Below are 25200 nucleotides of genomic sequence, written 5' to 3' on the forward strand. Positions count from 1 at the left end.
ATCGTGGCCAGTATTCATTCATGAAATCGTTCAGTTCTGACGTCACATGAATCCATATCCTCATGTTTAAGTCAACGAGTTTCACACCGTACCGATAATTGATCTAGACAACGTTAATGAATGCATACAGTAAATTCTGAATGTGGCATGAGCCTATGGTGTCAAAAGCAAAAAAATCGCCTGCACACCAAACACTCCAGAAAGGTGATTTATACCATTACAGCAGTTACATCACACTATATTAACTAAAGTAATGTACATTAGTGGTTATAATAACATTCTCTTAAACTAATTTGTATAAACACAAGGAGAGAAGCTCCTCATTGTTTTATAAATTCACTTTATTTAATGATTCTTGTCTCAGGGAGTTTGATTGTATATTGAGTTAATAGCTCAGAGTTTGCTGTCTTAAATATTGTAATTAAATTGATCTGTGGCCCATATTGATGTAGCTGGTACCTGGGATGCATATCTTGGCTGAGTAAGAGAACTCTGAAGTCAAACCACAGTATAAGTATTCGATAAGTTGCCCTTTTGAGAGCATTTGTGTTTTTATTAAATCGTGATCAAGCATCTGAAAACTTGTTTATGTTGTGCACACATACGAGAGAGGCCTCGTTAAAAATCAGCCACCCAGACGCACATCTGTAACATAATTGTGTCATAGTTTATGCAGAACTCCCTTGGAATTAATTCAGTGAATATAACTTCTAAATGAATTTTGGGCTATGTTAAACAGCCCATTAACTTCTAATTAGTTTGCTTCCTCATCTCTATCCTATGAAAAAAAGAAAAGGGAGGAACTTGCCATTAAAAAGACCTTAATCTCACAATCCTTTATTTATATTTATATTTGCCATTTAAGCAAAACAAAACGTGCAAGTGCATACACTTTTAAATGTCAAGTTGAGAATAACTTCAGAAGGTGGGTCGATCGACTTAATATAAATACAATTTTCACATCTCAACCCAGCACAACATTTATTTAATTTCTCTTAGTGCCTGCAGGAATTCAAACCAGTAACTATCCATTAAAACACATATGGAACCTTGAATTGTTTTGGCTTAATGGTGAAATTAGGAACATCTAAGTGATTTAATAATGTGTATTTGACTTTTTGCAGTCAAGCAGCAACTTTTACCATGTGAGTCAAAGCTGGGTATTAGATCTCTGATCCTTAATTCATGTGTCAACAAGTGACTTTTAATAAGAAATGTACTCAACACCATACTCATTTCCAAAAATCACCCCAGAGGTGGCAAATCACCACAACAATAACACAATGTTGCAGAAGGTCCTTTAAGAGTCTCAGCACTGACCAATAGTTTAACCACCAGATAACAGAAAGTTCAGGACTTAATCAAATGCCGTGGTTCAATTCTGTCTTCAAACATTAAGAATCTAATGAAATTAGAAACAGAACCCGTACATGCATATCTGACGAAGATAGGAGTCTCACAAACCCATTTTAATATTCCACACTTTAAGATCAACACAGCTTTAGTTTTTTTTAGTTTTTTTAATTAAGCTAAACGCGTAGGGGCTAATTGCATGCACATTCCACAGTCTTATCTGATTTCAAATGAATAAAAGCACCTCACACACACACACACACACACACACACACACACACACACACACACACAAACACAAAGCATTTAATCTGTTATTGGAGGAAAAATTACTCAAAATCATAATTAGAAATGGGTGTTCCTCAGGATAAAAGCTAATATCTCTATTGATCTCCAGGGTGCTTTGAAATGCATTTTCAAACAATTATAGATATTATGTGGATTTACATAAGAAAATCACATTTGAATGGGCCCGATTCACAGCGATGAACAACTGAAGCCTGGTTAATGTGGATGGAAATATTTGTGGTGTCGTCAGACACAGCAACTGACTTCTGTAGATGTCAGTGTGTTAAAAGAGGGGGAAAAAGGCTTTGAAAAGTGAGGGAGCTACTGATCTCGCTCCCTCTGCCTGGAAGCAGAAGCGAAGATATAATGAGGAGGTAGCAGAGATCATGAGCATTTGAAAACTTTCAGCAGAGAAAAACAGCCTTTTAGTTCCAAGCTCTGCACATGCTGTACATCATTCTGCTCAGTGAAGCTCAAACACCAAACTGAAGTAACAGAATGTAGGTTTTGAATCTATAATAAATAATTTTTGGCCTTGCCACTGGTGACAAACCCTGCAGCTGTTTTCAGACATGAACTCCAGAAAATGTCCCCGAAAATTGGGTCTGGACATTTTCTGGAGTTTCCCATTTACATATGAAGAGCGCAGCAGGAGGTCGTCAGGGTCAGACACGTTAACGACAACAGGAAATTGTCAGGGACATTCAGACGAGGGGTGGCACCTGGGTAGAGGATGTGGTGGCAGGCAAACGCACATCTATTTCCCTCAATCACATGTTTTTGTTTGCAGGACGTTGACAGCAGCGTTGGCCCTTATCGCCAAATGTTCCCAAATTCCGTCCTCTCATCTTCCTCGGGCCCCTTCATGTTCACGTCTGTTAAGTGTTAGAAACATCATCACACCCACTCGTTCGCTGGGGATTTTCCAGACATATTCCTTCTGTATTCTCACTGAAGCTCACTTGGACATTTTCTGGAACTTTTCCCGCCAGCCCCCAAGTAAAAGGTACGGAGCAACTGAACATTTGGGTTCTCACATAAAGCCCTTCTGGAAAATTTCAGGAGAATATCAGGAGGGTTGCATGACGCATGCCGGTTAAATCCAATTAAAGGAATCTATAAAAACATCAAAGGCATTTTTATAGATATAATAAAGAATCTTTATTTATTAAAACAAATACCATTTAAAATACATTTTACATGAGCAGAATCATTCCACATATCTGATGAAGAAGGCGATGAAGATGCAGCCTAACAGAGACACGGACGAGGCCGAGAGGACCACCACTATTACGCTTCCTGCCAGGTTGACCAACGCGCCGAGCCCCGCGCCCACGATAATCTGAGCCAGCTGGACCATGCAGGTGAGCGCCGCGCAGTCCACACCGGTGCCTCGTTGAGTTTCTTTGATTCCCTGCATCGCCAACTGCTCCTGGAAGGGGAGATGATTGGAGAACAGGTGGAGGGGGAAGAAGAGCGATATCTGATGTTATCAATTCCTCCATTGCCAGAGATGTCCATGGCAGAAAGCAATCAGTACTTGGGTAAATGGATTCAGTGGCACCTTCGGGCGATTAAACGTTGAATGTCATCACCAGCTCACTTGATTTAGCTTAACGAGGAATTGAGTGAGTACACGAGGACACATCACAACTGCTATTGAAAACAAGGCTGTCTTCTGCAGCTATTGATTTTTCAACAGCAACCTAATTGAACTTTTTTAGTATGATCTTGATATATGGATTATTCATTTTGCTGCAGTATTATGAGCAGCTGTAAGTTGCCAATTATTCCATAATGTTCTGAATGGGAGTAATTTAGTATAAAATGGCAAATGAATGAGTTCCAGTTATCATCCAGCAAAATGAAGTTGTCTTTTTTTCAGAGGCCTTTAGGAATAATTGAAAAACCCATTTTCTTCCAGATCCGCACTCTCCAGATATTAAAACACACTTGGTTAAATGCCAGAGACTTGGCAGGGAGATTTAGATATGAGCTACACAAATTATGTCGGGAACCACGTCTCCTGCAAACCTCTGCTGCCCAAATATTTGCAGTCAAGAGTAGCCTCCAGTATGGTGCTACCAGTGTGTCAAGTACACTGGGAATAAACTGGTCTATAGCTTTTCTGACCAAAACTGAAATCTGGATGTATATATTGACGGGTATATTGAGCTCAGCGTGCGAATGGACAAAAACTATTTTTAAAAGTGTACTGCTATATAGTAAAATATGTATATGTTGCATAGTAATGTTTCAGAGATCTTTATGTTGACATGTTACCACCCCTTTTGTTCTGATATTATTAGAGTACCTCATAATATTTTATAATCAATATTAAATATAAATTGAAGCATTACATGATAAAAAAAAGTTTGCATGTGAAATCTTTGTCTACTGTGTCTTACCCACTTACTCTCTTTTAAATATAAAAATGTTGACTTGTTTATTCTATAAGGTTTTTTTCTTCATTCATTGTACCTACATATTTGAGTAGTACAACGACGTTTACATGGTAACACCGTTCATTATATCGACATTATGTCATTTGATGGCTGTAATATAAAACCTGTTTTCCTGGACAACATCATTATCACTGGTTGAATTGTCTTAGTGTAATAAAGTAAATTGAGTTATAGGGGCTCTTAACTCTTTTTACTCATGAAGGTAATTATAGCCGTCTCAATGAGTTACTCTTCAGTCAGGGGAAATAATTATGAATAAATGACTTTTGTTGCTCTGGAGGGAGTTTTCCAGAGTAATCTCCGCTTTGGTTTGAGACTCAAAGCCCGGAAGGGTCTCGTGACAGACAGCCTCCAGTTGCATTGTGGGAAACCTATGGGAAACCTGAACCCTAAAAGTACAAGGAGTGTTTGCACATTCAAATGAAAAGCACTGGAATGGATATGCATATCCTGCACGCCTGCTGTATATATCCCAATCAGGCAATGGTAACTTTTGTGTGTTATAAAAATGCCCTTTCACTTTTTATACCATATGATAACAAATGCTTGGTTAATCCAAGAATTTGTGTCTCTAATGATATTTGCTCCCATATGATCACAAGTTATTTTTCAATCCTAGTTTGAAGCCACCTCTATATAGGATGTAAATGCTTTGATAATTATGAAAATAATTATTTGATTTTTTAAATAGTTGTAAATGAATCTACAAATCATTGCACTTCTAGTAGACATTGTTCTATGGCTCCCTTTGCTTGTATTTGCTGTATTGTTATGTGAAGCAACACCTTCGACTGCAGGCTGACCCTTAGTAAACACCCTTTAGAAATAAACTGACTGACAGTCATGCGTGAAAAGTCAAAGGTTCCCTGCTGAGCTTTTGACCCCTTGCGGCACCTTGCAGCGGATCCTTGGTTTGTTGTTTGTTGGATGCATGTTGACTTTACAAGCGAATGTACAGTCATGAGGAGTTTTGGTGGGTAACAGTGAATGTAAATATAACATTGTTTGTTTTTAAGAAATCGCCACAGGGCACTGTCACAGTGAAGAAGGCTTAGTCGAAAGAAGGCCCAGCTCTCTTTGAGCACATGTTTTTTTTCTGATCCTTTGCATCTAAACCTTGAAAAAAAACCCCATCTCTTTACCTGCTCTTCACGCTGATACTCTGATATGAGGTTGAATGGGATGGTGTAGAGCGTACTGGACATGACACCGAACACGGTGCACAGGATGAGCGTGGCAATGATGTTGGGGAAGAGGCCGATCAGGCTGGTGCCCATACCGAACACAAGGTAGCCCAGGAAGTATAATCCTTTCAGGCCGATGTATGGGAGAAGGAAACGCTGCACATCTGAAAACACACAAACACAGAGGAGGTCACTTTTACTTTCACTTGATGGACTTTCTGCACACTGCAAAAAGGATGTGGCCACGTGTGTCCCAGACCACCTCTGAATGTGATCTAAAGCCTCTTTTCCACTGGCCTAAGTGACATCTGGCTTTTTCCTGCAATGGGATATGGATGGATACAATCAACATTCGCTCCCAGGTCAAATGACTCTGCGGTGAACACAGTTTTCTATCTGCTCTGGCTCTGATCGACAGTGATAGAAACAAGACACCCTGGAGAGTTCACTAACTCTTCTTTATTTTGGCAGTCTAGACGCTGCACCTTCTCTGGCACAACGTTACGACACATATTGAACTTCCGGGCATTGGCGCGTAAATAGCCATGAACTTTGTGTTCTTATTTTTATTTGCATCTCCGGCGCAACGTGCAACAGCGATTATTTTCTTGTACCGTGCAAAATGCAACTCTGGCAAGAGCTTTTCAGCTCCTGGCAAGTTTATGACATCGAACATGATTCATCAGTAAAAAAAATAAACAAATAGGGGCAAACTCCTGTAGCGGAAATGGGAAAAGCGTCAATTGCCTTTTTTTTGTGAGTTTAGTGCATATGTCCACTTATTTTGGTTTTAAAGAGGTATGAGTGATAAAATCTAAAATACGTCCTCAAGGCATCTTGGGTGTGTTCACAACTTAGAGCTGTGATCAGATCACTCAGGACCGATGTGATATGTCTCTTGGATGACCTGGATGACTGTGATTGTTAATAACACCAAATACAAAATGCATTAATTCAGGATATTAGATTTGGTCTTTTTTTAGCACTGCACCTCTCTGAGATGTTGCCAAAGTGTTAAAGTCCCTGCAGCATGAAAGCTGACAGGACGTGTAATTGACTGTCTTGAGTAGCAACAAAAACGTCAGCATCCAGACTATAAATAGAGCCAGATTCCCCAGTCAGGTGCAGCATCAATGCCTTCATTATTTGTCCAAACTTTTCACAATATAGCAGACCTTCTGTTTGGATTTCAATCAATACAAGTCAGCCCTCCTCTGGGAAAACGTGTTTCATTCAAGCACGGCCTGCTAATGGCTGGCTAATGGCTGGCTGACGCCTGTACGCCCAATGCAAGAAGAGAGGTGAGTGGTCGTTGCACACAGCGATCTAGTTTCCGTACACAAGCTCATCGGGCTGTCCTTCACAGGAGCAGATGATGTCACTGCAGGATGTGGTGATTTTAATTAAGAGTGGCTTTAATGATTAATGTGGAAACAACCACCCGCACATTCTCCTGCCACTCACCCACACAAAGGCGAGAACAATCAAGTGAGTCCCTTTGAATGATTTGGTTTTCTGTATGAATTGGTCATGAACACAATGTGATAGCGCGGATATCGGGCCCTTGTTTTTGTCTTCTTCAAACAATCACATCGCCGGTGGAGAAAGTAAGAGAACCCAAGGACAGCTTGAATCTAATTTTGATCAGTGACTTCAAACAAACGCTTCTCCGTAGCTGATCAGACCCGGACGGTGTTCAGAGGGAATATTGAGCCATTCGTCTTCCTGACAGAACAGCTGGAGGTTCTGCAGGATCTGACTCCACATGAATGATTTTCTTTGTGTTAAGTCAGTAGATTTGAATCTACTGAGCATCAGGTGCTGGACAACCACCCTGAAATGTTGCTGTAAAGCCATTTTCAGACATGAACCTTTTCCAGGGGTGTCTTTCATATATGAAGAACGCAGCAGCAGGTTCTGCTGGCTCAGATGCATTCACAACAAAGGGAAAATGTCCACAGCATTCAGGTGGGGGGGGGGGGGGGGGGGGGGTGGCATCTGGGTAGAGCATGCAGGAGGTGGGACATCACATATGTATGGACTCCGTATGGATCTTATCGCCAAAAGCTCTTGATTCTCGTTGTCTTTCGAAGTTGACATGTTTGTCAGCCTCTTTTACACGTATGACACATCTTTTTCATCCTGAGATGTTTTATAGTTATTTTTTTTGTTTTTGTTTTTGTTTTTGCCTCCATCGCGTGCTAGACTATTTACCAGGTGGGCTGGCAGAAAAAGCAGCCCTAAATCAGGATGCTCTTTTCACCATACACTTCCCTTTTGAGGAGATATCTTCATGTTGATAGCTGTTGAAGGTTTTCCAACCTTCAGTATGCATGCTGGAATCACATATTCAATAATAACACACTCATGCATGTCATGGGTTAAATTAGTGATATTGCATTTTTACATTTTAGAGAATTAGATAAAGAGCAAGTCATATTTTGAGGCAAATGTCCATATAAATAGAGGTAGTTCCACATCCGTTCACTTGTTGCACATGTACTTACAGGAGTAGAGAGCAGACGACACAGCGTTTATACACAGTCCCCAGCAGCCCACTTCCACTCCTCTCTCATATGTGGTGTAGGCTGTCGAGTTGTGCTCTGCATAAGGGTTTCCCTTGTATACAATCTGCAAAAAAGAGGAAAGAAGAAAGTGTACATTTCCAGGGGAGAAACAGTAAAAAGCCTGCTAATTACATCCAGTGTCATTACTTTCAAATACTGGTACTGGTACAGAGGAAGTAAACAAGAGTATGCAGCACATTGGATTAACAAGTGGATATTTTAGAGGAGAGGAGAAATTAGTGTTGAGTTTTATTAGTTGTTGAAAACAGAGCTGGGTCGCAGCAGAGTTAAATTACTGTGTAATGTAAAATGCATGTTGCTGTTTATGCGGTGCAATAACAAATAAGAACACACAAGAGCATATACAATATATATATATATATATATATATAAAACCATATACTATAACAAACATAACACTACTAACACTACAACAAATCAAAAAACACAACGGTTAATAGAAACAGACAACAACAAATCAAAAAGATTTGTGATTTGTTGTGTATTCTTATTTGCTGTCGTGTTTTTTGTATTGTTGTGCTTTTCTGATTTGCAAAACACAACAGCAAATAAGGAAACACAATGGCAAAACAAAAGAAACATAACGGAAAATATTAACGAGAAACCACAATAATAAAAAAAAATACATTACTGCAGTGTAACAGAGAAAAAGAAGGATTGAAGGGTGAAGAAGGTTTCTTCCACTCTACAGGGATTTATTTTTTGTCTTGAGGCAAAGAAGGAGACATTTTTTTAAATCTGACCCCAGTGGCCATGTACCTCTAACACTGCAGCAGCTTGTAATGTCGGAGAACAAAACAAAATGTACCATTGTCAAGTGTACAAAGCTGAAAGTTTTCTACTGTGCACGTAGGTGGAAACCAAGTTATTATTTATTCTCATAAATACACAGAGCGCTGTCGCCTCACAGGGAGCTGACCAGTTCTATTGTTTGAGAAGTTTGTATGTTCTCCATGTGTTTGCATGGGTTTACTCTGGCTTCCTCCCACAACATGCAGCTTAGCATGTTGTGGGAGGAAGCCAGAGCATCCATTAGTTGGAGACTCCCAGTCGCCGTATGTTTGTTGTCCAACATGTTTAATGTACAATGTCCAAGTTTTACCCTTTTAGTGTTGAATCCTTTCACTGAACCTATATCAAATACCAGAAATACAGTATTTGCTGGTACCTGATTCTTATAGGGACATAAACTGAAAGTTATATTATAAAGTACTACAGCTGCTTTAAAGCCAGGTAATCATAAAAGCTGACATCTAACCACTGAGTTTCTCATATAAATATTGTCCGTCCTCTTGATATATGCTTCTTTCTTTTTTTTAACCAATTGGAGGCACATTCCCTTTAACTCAACACGGGAGCCACCTGCTACACATTTCTTATCCACGATAACAACGTCTGCAATTTCAGATTTTGAGCCGGTGCATTAGGTCTTGGTGAAGCGCGGCATTGGGTGTTGCGTCACGGCGCGAAGTGCATCCTTTGATCAGCATTCACACTGTGACACCCTGCAGCATTTGTCATTTTTTTACGTCAACAGAGGATTACACATAATAAAAGGCAGCCCCCCCCCCCCCCCCCCCCCCACCACCACCACCACCCTGTCCCACCTATCTTCCTCCACAGAAACAGGGATTAATGGAGCATGTCACTTACATTTCATCTTATTTCATTGCGTCACTTTGCCTCATGAGTCATGTTAAGGGACGACAAATAATGATTCATCTCATATAGTTCGGCTGACAAATAATTTGTTCATTGTATGAAATATCTGAATTCTAGTGGAAAATTCCTCAAGGTAAATTCCTCAAATTGCTTATTTTCCCCAAAAGATTTCACAATAACATGAAGCAAATAAAATAATTTAACCTGCACATTTGAGTAGATGGAAACACTCCAGATTCAGCTCTTCTCCTCGGGCTGCTTCATGAGAAACATCTGCTCTCAGATTTCTCCTCTGCTCCTGGGTTTTTTGGTGCAACAAGTCTGTCACAATTCCCCAACCAGTAGAATGACAGGTTGTTGACAAATTAAATTGTCCATCCCTCACCTCCTACGCATGTCAGCAGTTGTATGATTGTAAGACGCAGAATTTAACGGCACAACAGCTGTTAGCAAACACAAGAAGGTCAGCAACGCATGTATTTGATTATTCAAGTTGCGTTCTACACTGGTAGCCGAGGCTAATGTCGCCTTCTTTCCTCCAGAAGGGGGTCGTGTGATAGGATGTTGTGAAGGAAAACACCCAATCAGCAAGTGGTTGTGAGCGTCCAGGTCTTCTTTCCCAAACATCTCCAGAATAAAACTCTAAACGGGAACAGCTGCATTTCCAAACTTCTCGTACTACGTATCTGAAGCAGAGTTAAAGGGTTTTCGAATGAAAAAGTAGTACTGTGGATGTAGCCTGAGACTCCAGCTTCTACAGCACCATTGAGCACACTAGCTACGTCACTGTCTGGTTATGGGGGGTAGCCGCCTCGCTGACCGTAAAACCCCCCCAGAAGGTTGTAAGAAAGAGCTGAGCTCCTAATCAGCCGACCAGCTCTTCATCTATCAGCTGTGTCGTCTGAGTGGGGCACACAGAATCATCAAGGACTGGAGCAAACCAGCACTCAGCCTGTTCATCAGACAGAGACGGAGTCACCCAACCGCAGCATCTCATTTAGAAACAACAGGATGATGAAGAGCCTCTATACCTGCAGGCCTTCAGGCTCCGGATTAGCCACATCTAACACCTCAGTGTAAGCAGCTTATCTCACTGATGTCTTGGTTAATGCACCTGCATGCTATGAAGGACTCAGATGAGACCATGTGCAATCCCGCTTTATAGAGAATCCTTTTTGTGCCTCATTATGTATCTCTTACTTCTTTGAGATAACGCCTCTTTCTATTATAACGATCCATTTATTTGGTGAGGTTATGGACAGCTGTTCAAAACACCCCAAGGTTATTGTGGTACAGTTGTTCTTGACATATTATGCTAATGAAAAAATACATTTGAATTTGAACAACAAAAGAAACAGAGTACTGAATATGCAAATTGAAATGTCAAATTCAGATGCCTTGTGAAATTTGAAAGACCGTAAGTGATGATCACGTGCTCAGCCTATGTGTGTGTGTGTGTGTGTGTGTGTGTGTGTGTGTGTGTGTGTGTGTGTGTGTGTGTGTGTGTGTGTGTGTGTGTGTGTGTGTGTGTGTGTGTGTGTGTCAGGCTGTGCGTGGTCGCCTGTCCCCCAAAACGTCTCTATACTTCCAATCAACCCACCCAAATATAGACCAATCCAACCTTCACCTCATCGCCAACGTCGTTCAAACTCGTGGTTAAACGCTTCTGCGGGGCTTCAAACGTGTTTTCTGTCTCCTTACATGAATTTAGCGTGTTCAGGATTCCTTCAGCCAGCGTACAGCACCACCAACACATGGCCACATCCACATGAACACGTTTTTGTTTTTAATGGCATTTTAAAACCAAAATCATCACGTGTTTTAGCTTCATACCAGCAATAATCCGTGTCCTGTGCACGTGCATGCTAAGGAGGCAGATTGTCTGATAAAATCCAATCGGGAAGCGAATGTGGGCGACTGCGTCATCGTTTCCAACTTTAGAGTTTTCAGACTAAAACGGGGCCAGCAGGGATTCCAAACGTCTCTGTTTGAGGCGTTTGGAAAAGAGGATGCAGCCTCTTCTTCAGCTCTGCCATCCAGAAGCAGCACCATCGCTCTGCCTCACCCTTCCCTGCAACCCTCTGCACCGAGTGGACCCTGAACTCTGGAGCACGGCCTCCTGGAATCACTTTAGTTCGGTGCCTTTTGGGAGTTTACTAAGTTCACATATTTACCTTGTTTACACCTTTTCAGCTGTTGTTAAATCATTGTGTTTTTCCTGCCCTTCTCTCCGCTGCCTCTCATTGAGTCCATCCCTTTTGTAAAACCTGAACATGAGTCTAGCAACATTTTTCTTTCAGCTCTCTAATGTGGAGGAACCACACTCTGGAGGCTGGAACAAGCAGAATGCCTTTTGATTAACTGATTATAAAAACTCAAATCTGAACCAGAAATGACAGCGACACTAATGACGGCAATTAACTTCAAGTGTCTTGGAGTGAGTGGAAAAATGAGCAGTGATTAGGAGCTTCACACAGAACACAAACAGGCAGAAGCAGCCATTTGTGTTGGTCACAAATGGCTTCGCTCCTTTTTATTAAATGTGTGCATGACCCTATGCAGGCACACACACGATATCCGTACCTGTCCCATGAAATCGGTGAAGAAGAGCATGTTGCAGAGGAAGGCCGTCCATCCCAGTAGGTGACTGACACACAGGCAGCGATAGTGGCTTGGCATGTTGATGATGGCTTTCATCAGCGACCTGAATGTCATCCTCTTCTGCGCCTGCGGGTAGACACGCAAACGTCAAACACATCACTGCCAACAGCAACAACACTGACAGGATTATTTAGACAGATATGGATATTTGGATAAATCAGCCCTATCTCCCAGCCCCTACTACTCTACTGGTATTTACACGGCAAGCGGCGCTTAATCACACATCTGACGACAGCTAAAAAAAGACATGTCTGCACCCTCAAGATCTTAAAGCAAATGAATGATCTCAGATGACTCACATTGAGGATGTCGCTCAAGGGTTCGGAAACAGTATAATAAAGGATTAAGAGGCAACCTTAAAATGCCGACAATAAATCTCTTTGAAACAATCAATCATAAATCACCCAGAAAATATTTTGGATTTGTGTAGCACTAAATAGAAGGACAAGGACTATCTAAGATAAACGATGAACTGTCAGAGATGATTAATCAAAGTCTTAACATCCAGGCGAGGCGGCAAAACCGTGTTTAAAGACGGAGATACAAACTCCTCTGGTAAACTCTTCTCTTTATATTGTTTATTGAAGCTCAGCCGGAAGGGATCATTGATTGATGATTGAGTTTACAGAATAAAAAAATGTAATTCATCAGTACTCGCTGACTAACTCCATGCATAATGCAGGAATTTGTCTCACTGGGTTACACCCACATTACGACATGAAAGATTCAGCAGGTTGTTTGAGGAGTTTTGTCTGCAGGGAAAAGCCTCATTAACCACTTGAACTTGAAAAACCCCTAATATTCACATTTCCACCTGTGAGCAGCTTCAAACTTGAGAATATTTTTAGTGGTGGAGATAGCGGGATGGCTCCTATGGCCTTGGCCTTATTTCCAGATGTTCAGGATCCCCGGAGGATGGACCCTAATGGTTTTGGTGATTCATTGGTTTGACATTTTGGTGTTTTTTGTGTTAAATGTCTTGACAAATGAAGCAAGGTCAATCAGGACTGCCGGGTGTTTGTGGCAATCCAATCAGATTCCGCCCTGATCTCAATTAGCCAATCACGCTGTTGCTGCCCAACTTGAAATCTGTTCTCTCTCTCTCACTGTAATGGTCTAAAGGGGTCTGTATTTACCTTCACAGGACAGTTGTGTCTGTATTTACTTTCACAAACACATTCATACATTGCAGGCACAGCCGTCAGGGACAGTTATCTTGCCCAAGGGCACTTCGGCATGCAGAAGAAAACCCCACTCCACCTCCTGAGCCACCACCGCCAGCTGTCATTTCAGTGATTCACTGTGACCCACCTCCTCCCCAACCACCTCCTGTCTCCATATCTAGTGTCCACGCATCTCACTCAGCTCCTCAACGTTCTCTAGGTCCCATCAACCATCGCCAGTGTCTGGAGTCCAGTAGGTGTTCGTTCACATTGCAGCCAGACCCCCATTCAACCTTGACATCTCGAGGGGGTCTCAACACCAAACAAACTCTCATTCACCTTCTCTTATTCTCCATGGCAATAAAGTTTCCATTTTTCAATTGAAGTCTCTCCTGTCTGAAGTATTGGATGGATTGCAATGAAAATGTACACAGACATTTGTGTTCCCCTCGGGTTGACTCCCTATCATCACTGTGTCAGGACTTCACACTGCTACACTGCACGGCCATTCTCTGTCCTTTCCCTCTACATGCAATGCATTTCTATGACCAGGATGAGCAGTAGTTTAGAAAATTGATTGATGAGATTAAAGAAGAATTAAAATATTTTCATCCAGAGTACATGTTCACCCTGCACATCGCATACCTCTTTGTTTGGCTGCTTGGCACTGGAGGTGACAGAGTTGGCCTCGCCCAGAGCAGAGAACGACCTCGGCCTAAGGTCCGGGACCGACGCTGGGACGACGGTGGAGACGAGCTCTTTAGACATTGTTCCGTAACCATTGCTGTGGGATCCCAGCGTGCGCAGGGCACTGGGAGGTGACGAGTCGGTGGAAGATGGGTCCTTGCCCAGAGCCTGCTCTGGAATACTGAAGAGGTGCACAGTGAGGAAGATGCTCCAGGTCAGCGCTGCGAAGAAGAAGATGACTTGGTACTCGGAGCCCAGCAGCTGCCCCATCACGGAATGACCCCAGTCCATGGCGCCCACCAGATAACCAAAGGCCCCGCCCAGGCCTGGAACGCACAGAGGCAGAGGTTAAAGCCCCATGCAGATAGAAAATTGCAATTATTACAAAGAGAAAACACGCCGTCCGATCCTGTTACATCCTTTATCTTCCAGGATACAGTATTTAATAGAAACAGAGGAGAGTGTGCTCCTTCAGGTCAATTGAATGGGACACAGCCTTGAGGCTACATGGTGTGTGATGGCATGTTTAGTAGAATCACAATTCTGTTGTGGTGGTACCTGTCTTGTTGTTGGGGTAGCATAAGGAAAGGATCTCCCCAGTGTGTGTGTGTGTTTGTGTGTGTTTGGCAAGTACTATTGTATAATCATACACCTACTGTCGATAAACTAGATTAACAGATTGTTTTGGCCACTTCGAGGGAACAGGAATATGTAGCTAAAACAATACAAGTTGATATAGTGAAGTTGCTTTTTGGATTTGTTGCTATCAATCATCAGGCTTCTTCTTCTTCAAAGTTTTCTTCCTCAAAGTTTATCTTGCAGTTTTTGTAGTGTTCTTTTTGTGTAGTTGAGGCTGACTTCGTGCAACGTCCTTCGCAACCGTCACATCAGTTAAAAAACAATAACTTCTACAGGTGCTTGTGCGTTCAAGCACTTCATTTGTTTTCGAGGCAGGATGACGTGAATATTGAGCTGTGGGTTCTGTCACAAGTAGTTTTCTAAACCTCCTAATCACTGTTGCAACATTCTCCATTGCTGATGCTCTCATAAACTCTCCCATCTTTTCTCCAGGTACTTCAGGGTCATAAAGACATACCGATCAGCTTAACTGAAGACTTTTAATTGCCCGTATAGGTTTGAATGTGAGCTTGAATAATTGTTTGTCTCTGTATGTGTGCCCTGTGATACGCTGGTGACCTGTTCGGGGTGTACACAGCTTCTTGGCCAGTTCCAGCTGGGATTGACTCCAGCTCCCCCACAACCCTTGATGAATAAGCAGCATAGATAATGGATGGATGGATGGACACGTTTATTACTTGTTCAGGCAGTTCCCTACAGTTTGTTTTTATAACCCTGTTCATTCAGTAATTCCTGGTTTGAAATTAATAAATGTTGCTTATACTTTTGGGCCTTTGCGTCTTCACTGTTGTTGTTAATTAACCACACAATCAAATATCACACAGTTAAACTAAAATGCTACAAAATTGAATTAACATTTCAGTGATATTGTGTGTACTCAGCTTTGTTGTGAACTGCAATTCAGAATTTCTCTGCCAACTCAGATCTGTATTAAATGAGGAATTACCCATTATTATTTTGGATCAGAGTGTGTTATTTGTTGACTTTATCACTGCACTGAGGTGCATCTTAATGCAATATCCAGACAGTGGATGTGGCCCATCAGGAATTTGGATTGTCACTGATATTAAAGCTCCCTGACATACTTCAGAGAGAAAAGAAGTCTCTGCTCTCTCCTGCTGTGATTAACAACACCGTCTCCTCTCCTAAATATAAAAAGGAAAAAGAAATGGCGAGTCCTGATAACTTCAGGAAAGATGAGAAACTGACAGCCTGTGCAGTGAGAAATTCACGGAGGGACGCTGAGCAACGAGCCTTGATTTTCATGTCAAAAATCTGTTCGTAGTTTGAGGAGATGAAAAGAACACCCTCATTCAGTATCAAAGGAAGGCATGAATTATTCTGATGATCTGAACCAAATTGTACAAACTCATGAAGAAATTAAAGAATATTGTTAAAGAAAACAAGGAGAAATGTTGACACTGAGGAGAAGGGTTAGGGGTTAGGGTGAGGGGTTAGGGGAAAGGGGAAATTGAGTCAAAATGTTGAGGATATTGAAGAGAAATATTGATGGAATTGAGAAAAAAAAGTTTAGGAATTAAGGAGCATGTTGAAGAAATTGAGGAGCAAGGTTTAAGAAATTGAGGGAAGAGGTGGAAAAATCGGGGGAGAATGCGGCAGAAATTTTGAAACAATCTGAAGAAAATGTTAAAAAAAACGTGGGTGAAAACCTGACCTTTGCGGGGGGGGGGGGGGGGTGAAAATGTATTTGATTGATAAGACTGATGAACTGGTTCAGCGATTCATCAAACTGGTGTCCCCTGAGCAGATACAGGCCTCTACAGTCAGTCACCTCAAATAGAGGCTATTTTTCTACATTTCAGCGAGTGGCAGGCGAAGTAATAACCACCTCAGAAGTCCCGCTTCACTTGCCTCCGCATAACCTCCGTTTGTGTGCGACGTCACACACTCCATTGATTCAAGATCTGTCTCCACTGTCTTTCTGTGTCATCTTGAGCACAAAACTTTCAGCCCCTACGATAGCTCTGACGTTTTTTTATATTGCAGCGCAACAGAGCAAAACAGAGGCATCGCTGTGACTCACTGTGAGGGACTGAAGAGGAGAGAGGAGGAGATTTAAAATCTGATCCGGGCGCAGCTGAATTTAAATAGGCCGTCAAAACTTTAGCAGATTCACATAACAGCAGCAAAAACTGTTTCCTGTAAAACCTAATGAAGCTCACAGTTTTCACCCAGGAGCGACCCAAGTGGCTCATATACATTAATGGGAAGAATAACAAAACTTCCAAAGTTCTGGCTTTACAATCACACAGAGTTCACACTAGCACATCCGTGAGCCTATGATCAGGCTAAATGTGCTTATGGATAATAGGAGTGATGTGGTCTCAATGTGAATGTAGCCAGGTATAACTCTGGCCTTGTTTACCATGTGCAGAGATGTTCAATCCAACTGAACTGACAATACGGAATCACCATTATGGCTACATCCACACAATCTCTGTCCAGACAAGCTTTTTAGCTCCATATCAGTAATGATCTCTGTCAATTCAAACACACCTGAAAACCCATGTTACCATTCACTGGTCATTCAGGTTGTCCGCTCTGCATTTGGTTGCTTAGTTGCAGAGGCACGGAATGTAATGGAGAGAGGTATAAGAGCAGGGAGTTCTTGATGAGATGGAGCTGGAAGAAAGATGTAGCAAAACTTTGCATTCAGCATCGGTAGTTGAGTTGTGAAAGATAACACCCGATCTGGAAGCCAGCTGTTTCTGCTCGTCCATACTAAATGCAGCCGCAGAGTTTTCCAACAATAGCCCAACCGCAGCAGCATTTCCAAAAGTTCTGTAGCAGTGAGGACGCCAGGCGAATTTGAAAGTCAGCCTTATTCACTTTTGTAGCATATGAGCTAACTGCTTTGCAAGGCAATGCAGGACTGGCCAGCAATGCATACACAAATTTGAACTTGAGTGGGTTAGTCTGAACCTGCTGTGGATACATAGAGGAGATCATTATTTTATTTTCTAGTGTCCTTCTTTCCTAATCTCCCGCCTACGACAATTCAGATACAGATAAATACATCAGGTAAATTGGTTGAGAAAGCACAGGTTCATCATAAACATCTGGAGGGAGCACGCTTTACACCAGCTTGTGAATGTTAATACGCCGACTGCAAACGAGGAAGAAGTAGAGGAGATGACATTGTGCAATCTGTTTACTTTCTGAGAGTCTTCGCAGTCTGTCAGGAGCTTTGAGCGGCATCTCACTAATCACTAAATCTATCGCATCTGCTGTTTGTTTTCCACTTTATTCGAGAGAGTGATCTTTCAGTAAGAGAGCAGGATGATTTCACAGTCAGATTTTTGTAATGTCTTCGCTCAAAACCCTGCGCTCGCACTCAAACTGTATGTGTTTACATTTGCTTTGTCCTGCTCTCAAACCGAGAGACCACGCTCTTGAATAAATAAAATAAAATATAGGGTGAAAAAAAAAAAAATACCAGGCTGATATTAACATTATAAACAGTCCTTGTAAAGGCCTTTTGTTCTGAACTCAAAAGTTTTAACATGAGGCTGAACGTACTAGTGAACTTAACCAAGTCAGAATTTCCGGCAAATATCACAGCAGTTCACTATGGTGATTTATTTACTTACTAATGCGTTTTAGAGGTTGAAGTCATTATGTTTCGCAGTGATTTGGTCATAAACCAAAGTATTGGACAAATTCAAATTGTGGCCAGATGAAACAATTGATACTGTCACAAATATGTCAACCTCAGGGTGTCACTAGATGAAAGGTAACAGGATCAAAGTCTTTCAGATTGTGGTTCTGATTTATGAAAATCCATCCGATAGATGTTAAAATATTTCAGTTTGAACCAAAATGGGGGGGGCCGACTGATGATGCCATCCAGAGAAATATTCAAGGTGTGTGCAAATTGGTGTAGATCCAAATACAACCCCCAGATGTAGTGAATTTGAAAGTGGTTTCTCCGTCCGTTCCATCTGTTGTCTCCAGTTTAACGTGTATCTGTAGAAAGTCACTGACCAATGACGCTGTTGTCAGAGCCTGTGAAACTCCAAGTATTGCTAATAGTGTTTCACAACCGGAATTTACTCCCAGGGTTCAGCGCGCATTAATTAGCCTTATGAAAAAAAACAGTACATGAATCACTGAGCAACACACCACGGTTTCTTGCTCCTGCCTCCTCAGACCTCACATGCCAGCAGTGGCAGGGAGTCATGTGCCTGGCCTCTGTCTCTCTCTCAGCCCAGACCCATGACTGCAGCACATGACTAGCTCAGGGCTGGATTACAGCCTGCTCACACCACCCAGTGCCTGCTGATAGCTGAGCCAGTGCACACACCAAAAACACCAACACCAAGCAATGTACGAAATAAATGTTTTCTTAATTCTGTACGGTTTCTCCTCATTTGAAACATGCAGTATCCGTTGAGGATGGAGTTTGAAAGGAGAATATCAAAATATGACTTTTCCCACATGACGGCTGTGTAAATCACAGAATTATGCGATCTTCAGTTTTCTAATTGTAACATTATTAACTCAGCTCGGGTTTTCTCTTCACATATCAAAAAGGGGCTGATTTGGCTTGTGAAGTATTTTGCTGTTATACAACAAAGTGGGCTGGAGTGGTGGAGTGGTGGTGTTGGTGGGTCCTCAAGTGGTCATCTGAAATGTCATTATCTGACATTATCCCGGATGCCGTGTTCACGTCAGCTGCATTCAGGGCTCTCGACAAAAATTGAAAATACATCTGCTGTGTCTCATCACAGTTTAAGAGTCTATTCATCCACCTCACTACATGAAGGGAGGAAGGCTGAGGGGTTAAACACGGGAAAACATGTCGGCATTTATCTGTATCACAGTCGCTGGGAATTCTTCTCTCTCTAAACCCACACAATGAAAGGAGTCCCTTAAGAAAGAGTGTGTGATTCCCTGAGAGATTTATTATAAAATGAAGCGTTTATTTATCCTAAGCCGTAAAACCAAGAGGGGGTATATTTCACAAATAAGTGTATTGGCAAGATTTCAGTGACAACCTGGATAAACAATTATCACATTCTCATAAAACAAAAACATCCTATATGTTTTGGCAGTTTCAGTGCAACAATAAATAAAATATGTTGCATATTAGATAATATATTTCACTGTCATGCAAGCAAGCAATGGAAATATTATCATACTATCAGATTTTGTTAGTTCATGAGCAAACAGTTAAGCCGTTTTCAGATTTGACCTGCGGGTAAAGGCCGGAGAATTGGGTCCGGAGTTTAACCGCAGTTTGCCTTTCACACATGCAACAGCAACAAATCCTCCGCATTATTCAGGTGAGAGGTGGAGCAGCCGGGTGCAGCAGGCAGAGGCAGAAGGTGACGTATTAACTCCGCTGCAGAGGTCACGTGATCAAGTTTACACCTCAAGCTCTCTTGACATCTTCATCGGTGTCTTCTACGTGTGTGTCACCGCTTTTTGACCTGGAGATATTGCTTTTTTTCATTTTTGCGTCTGTCGCCCTCTTATAGCTCTGTTTTGGATCTTTACACGCTCCTCAGGGAAATATTGGTTTCTCTAGTGGGAGGGTCGATGATGCAAGGAAAAATACATAAGTGAGGCAATTAGAAGAACTGGTATGTACTCCGGTTTCACCAGCGTGTCTCGTCTGCCACTAGGTAAAGGTCCAGTTGTGTACAATGACATATTAAAGCTATTGTTTCTGGAAGCAGTGAGATGTGGGACCACCATTAAACCAAAGCACGAGATAACTATGACATGAGCGCATACCTCCACCGAGGCCCAACAGTCTCCTTCAATTCAATCAAGCTGCACCAAATTGAACGCACTCATAGATATCAGATCCCCAAATGTGCCTGAATTTTGTCGTCAACATCCATGAAATATTACCTGTGAAAATGTCAAAAGACGCATCTCACAATGTGAAAGAAAGTGAAAAAACCAGAGGTGAAAACCCTGATGGAGGTCAAAGTGATTTCAAAAAAGGAGGGAAGCTGAACCTGGGTAATAATTATCTGTGTGAGTGAGTCCTCTCACATATACTCTTTATCCTTTTAACATGCATAGGTATTTAACAGCAGATTTAAGTCAATTCACATTATTCAGGAACAGGATTAATGCTTTATATATTTATTTGGTAGTCTTTAAACTACGATAATCATTCATTCTGTAAAACGGGCTGATGATTATTTGCAAAGTTTTATTTTGAATTCAACGTGTGTGCTTTTTTTTTAGCTTATGGAATAATTTTGGCTAGAATATGCTGTTAAGAATTGTTTTTAAGTTGTATTTAAATATCTGGAAATCATCTTGCGGGCCCTCACTCTGTGTCTAGTGACCTCCCAGGGGGTCTCATCATCAGTGCTCTCATCTAACTTGTGTAAAAAAAGTAACAAAAGCCCAAACTAAAGGGCCCTTTGTCCTCTCATTGACTCTTGTAAGTAGAAAGACATGCAGCCAACACACAGACACCAACACAGTTTCTGGAAATCTTCACAGTGTGTGCTACCTCCGCCCACGTGCATGTAATCAGTCACACCACAAGAAGATCCAGCTGAACTCTGAGAACGGCTGCCATATGCTGCTCTTGAGTTTAATGACACTCTCTCATCTACAAGCTGCCCCCAGGGCAGTATTACCACTGAAACACTCACCAAGCAAATAATGAATGCTGATTAATTCAAGGATAATCGTCAAGATGCACAGCGGAAACAACCACGGAGGAAATGTCGATGGCAGAAATAATCATAAATAAACCAACGCAATGAGTGGTGGAGTGGGAGCAGCAGCTCTGTTACTACAGACCTGTTAGGAGCGCGTGGTAGTGCAGACCTCGCTCCTTGTCCTGATGCGAGCACACGTCAAACAGATAGGCCTTGATGGGCCCGTCGATGAAGTCGGCAGCGAAGTCAAACAGCACGACGCCGAACATCACCACCACGATGGCCCATACCCTCCTCTGCTCCCTGTCAATCACTAGAGCTGCAAAACAGAACAAAGCAGAGGATTTAGATTATAATAACAAGATAAGCTCAGCATCAATATATTCATTTTACAGAGGTGTCAAAAGTTTTCAGGTGCTGTGGAATGAATAATCCACAGCACCGGGAACAGGAGTCCCAGTGGAAACGCACAGAGACAGACGATACGAACAGCCCTCAACACAAAGAAACCAATTATTTGTGACAGGTGACAAAAGTAGAAGCCTGACTGAGTGTGATGTCCAGTCGAGTTCTCTGTTCTCTTTAACAGAACTGGAGATCGCTCCAAAAATATAATCACCTGCAAGGCACATGTAAATTAAAACGGATTTGTCATTTTCTATATCTATACTTCTATATCTATACTTCTATATCTATACTTCTATATCTATACTTCTATCTATATTGAAGTATAGAAGAGTGTGATTAGTTTGCATGGGTTTTCTTCAAATACCCAAGCTTAGGTTAATTGGAGAGTCTAAATATCCTGTAGGTGTGAATGTGAGTGTGAATGGTTGTTTGTCTTTATGCCTCCATCCTGTGATACACTGGTGACTTGTCCTGGGTGTAACCTCTCGCCCAATGTCAGCTGGAATTGGATCCAACCACCAAGGGGATGGATGGTTGGTTGGTTAGTTAGTTAGTTAGTTGGTTGGTTGGTTGGTTAGTTAGTTGGTTGGTTGGTTAGTTAGTTGGTGGGTCGGTCGGGAGCTCAGGCAGGCGTTGGTTTGTTTGATGGATGGATGGTTTGTTGGTTGGTTGGTTGGGAGCTCAGGCAGGCGTTGGTTGGTTGTTTGGATGGACGGTTGGTTGGTTAGTTATTTAGTTGGTTGGTTAGTTAGTTGGTTGGTGGGTGGGTCGGTTGGTTGGGAGCTCAGGAAGGCGTTGGTTGTTTGGATGGATGGATGGATGAAGTAGGTTTCAAGTCATGAAAAGTCACAGTGAGTTACATCAGCACCTCCTGACACTCTTTCACTTGGAATCTGACCTATTTCTAGCCTTTAAACAAAAGGAAATATACAATTTAAAGTCCTCAGAGCAATTCATGTGCAACAAGAAGCCGTTCTTCTTTTTCTCTCAGATTAGATGGAGGGGCAGCCACAACAATGCAAACATTATGCCACACATGATTCCTGCAGCATTTACGACAACCCCCCAGAAACCCAGAGAATGTAATCAGCTTATCAAGCGTACATCAGGAGGAGGGAAATACTTTATCGTCCATATGATGATGATGATGATAGAGACAAGTCTTTTTAATAGAAACTAAAACGAGCACAGAACGTTTCAGAAAGTAAAAGTGACTTTTAAACAAGGAGGTTTATCTTATGATCAAAGCTTTTAATTAAGACTTCTGCATTTGACTAAAAACAGGGGCGGATCTGATTGGCCCCTTAAGTGTCTCTCTCCTGTCAGTAGTTAAGAAGAAAATGTCACTTTCTAACTGTTTTAAATACACAAGGAACAATTTTTAAAATATAATTCATGATGTGGGGAGTCGCTCAAAACTATATAGTCAACAGTAAGCAAGGAATGACTTAAACGTGCACCTTACTGAAGCAGGAGTGGTGTGTGGATGTTGGACATAATTGGCTGCTCTGCGTAAATCTTGGCCTCTTAATTGCCCCCCATTCAGAAAAATCCTATATCCGCCAGTCTCAAAATAATTTGTTGTAGCCCTCAAATCACAACTAGTATACTTTGCACATTTCATTCCTACTTTTCATGTGTAGCAGGCTGTTAAAACTACTTTTCAGATGGTTTAGAATCATGTCCAGTAATTTTCTCTCATCCTCTTATCCTTTAATTAAAAGATACGATCAGGATATCACTGATGTGTTTTCAAACCCCATGATCCCAAGTTGACACTGTCGACTGTGAAAATCAAAAGTTGGCGAAACATGTCAATGTGCACTTAACTCCTCGTTGATCCGGCGGAGCTGCTCAGCGGGAAACAAAACGGCACCACAGCGACTCTGCAGTGAATCCACTCACTTATCTTCTTTTCCAAAAATTCAGGACTCACATTTTTGCTTCTCGTGATGTCGCCCGGGGGCCCGGCACATTCCCATGTAACGGTTTGGGTGTTTTAAACGTTATCAGCCACTACTTCAAAGTGAAGGCACAATGAGATTTCCCCGGTCATACCTCACCATCTATCTGCGCTGTAGCGGACTCACAACCACATACTTTAACTTCAGTCACAAGTTAACTGTTCTAGCCTGCCAGAACATCACAGCCTCACATTTAACAAGTTGAATCTTTCTTTAATTTCCCTGATGGTGTGTCTGGTTTTTCCCACAGAGAGAGGACAGACGCTGGTACAGTTCGGCGTCTTAAAAAGTCAGGGGCGAGAAGACGAAGCTCGAGGGCACAAACATAAAAGTTATAATCATTGTATCAGTGAGGGAAAAAAATCCAATAGGATCACAAGCCTTAATGGTATACAATGGCAGAAACAAGCCGATGTTATGCGAGGGTATCCTGACAGAAACATCAAGATAACAAATGCTGCATTTGTTGAGTTTTATGAAACAGGTAACAATTCTTTTTTTGCATATTTCCAAACAAGAGCAGAATTGAGACCAAAGTGCTGTCAAATTTCCACAGCGTCTTCTACAATGTGACTGTTTCTCCGAGATGAAAAGAAATGATTCATTATTGTCTCTTATTTTCCTTCAATCAAAGCAACAGCCGGCTCCAAAACAGGAACACATTTTCTCATATGACAGGACAAAAAATGTACGGCACCTCCCCCCTTTTTGTCCCCCACTGTCTGGCTCTTGAAGTCATTCATTTCCCCCAATCACTCCCACCCAATCCCAACCGATCCCTCACCTGAGACGACAGCATCTCCATTGAGGAACAGGGTGAGTCCCATGAGCATGAGGATGCCCAGGACCACGATGTAAGGCCTTCGCCGGCCCCATGACGAGCGGCAGTAGTCGCTGGCCGAGCCGATGATGGGCTGTAGCAAGAAGCCCAGGATGGGGCTGAGCAGCCACACCAGGCTGTACAGGCTGCGGGGAAGCCCCACGCTCAGAAGCACCGGCGTGACAAAGGCCGCCTCCACGGCGTAGCAAAATTCCCTTCCAAACATGACCATGCCGTGAAGGATGAGGCGGCCCCGAGAGCGCCTGGGGGGCTCCACGACCCCAAAAACGGCGCTCTCGCCACTGTCCATGTAGTCCTGTTTGAAGCCAGTGCGGTCTGTCGAGTACTGGTCCAAGGAAGAGGTGATGTGTTTGCCAGGCTCCGGCACCTGGCAGGCCTGTGGCCGCACAGACTGGTCATCTGAGAGAAGCGTCATGGATGAGAGAGGGGAAAGAGGGGTGCAAGGAGAGAGGGAGGAGGAGAGGAAGAATAAAAAAAAGGAGAAAAGAGGAGATTTGGGTGAAATAAAGGGACAGTGTTGTGGTGTCTCTCTGAATCAGCCAGGTGATGAATAAAAACAGGCCAAATGCCCAGATCCTCGCACTGGTGCTGAGCTGAGGCTAATCCTCCTCTCTACTGCATAGCTGAGCAATGAGCCCACACGG

At 42.3% G+C, this 25200-nt stretch overlaps 1 protein-coding gene across 1 annotated transcript; it reads right to left on the bottom strand.

Annotated features, from left to right (window-relative positions):
• Positions 1-2739: 2739 nt before the first annotated feature.
• slc45a2 (solute carrier family 45 member 2) lies at positions 2740-25200 on the bottom strand. The gene is made up of 7 exons (XM_034602638.1): positions 24500-25200; positions 21486-21662; positions 14010-14377; positions 12124-12267; positions 7798-7921; positions 5249-5454; positions 2740-3073 (listed from the first exon to the last, which is right to left on the bottom strand). The coding sequence occupies exons 1-7, from the start codon at positions 24969-24971 to the stop codon at positions 2852-2854; spliced, it is 1713 nt and encodes a 570-aa protein (XP_034458529.1). The 5' UTR covers positions 24972-25200; the 3' UTR covers positions 2740-2851.

Source organism: Hippoglossus hippoglossus, chromosome 12, assembly GCF_009819705.1.
Source record: "Hippoglossus hippoglossus isolate fHipHip1 chromosome 12, fHipHip1.pri, whole genome shotgun sequence".
Taxonomy (NCBI): domain Eukaryota; kingdom Metazoa; phylum Chordata; class Actinopteri; order Pleuronectiformes; family Pleuronectidae; genus Hippoglossus; species Hippoglossus hippoglossus.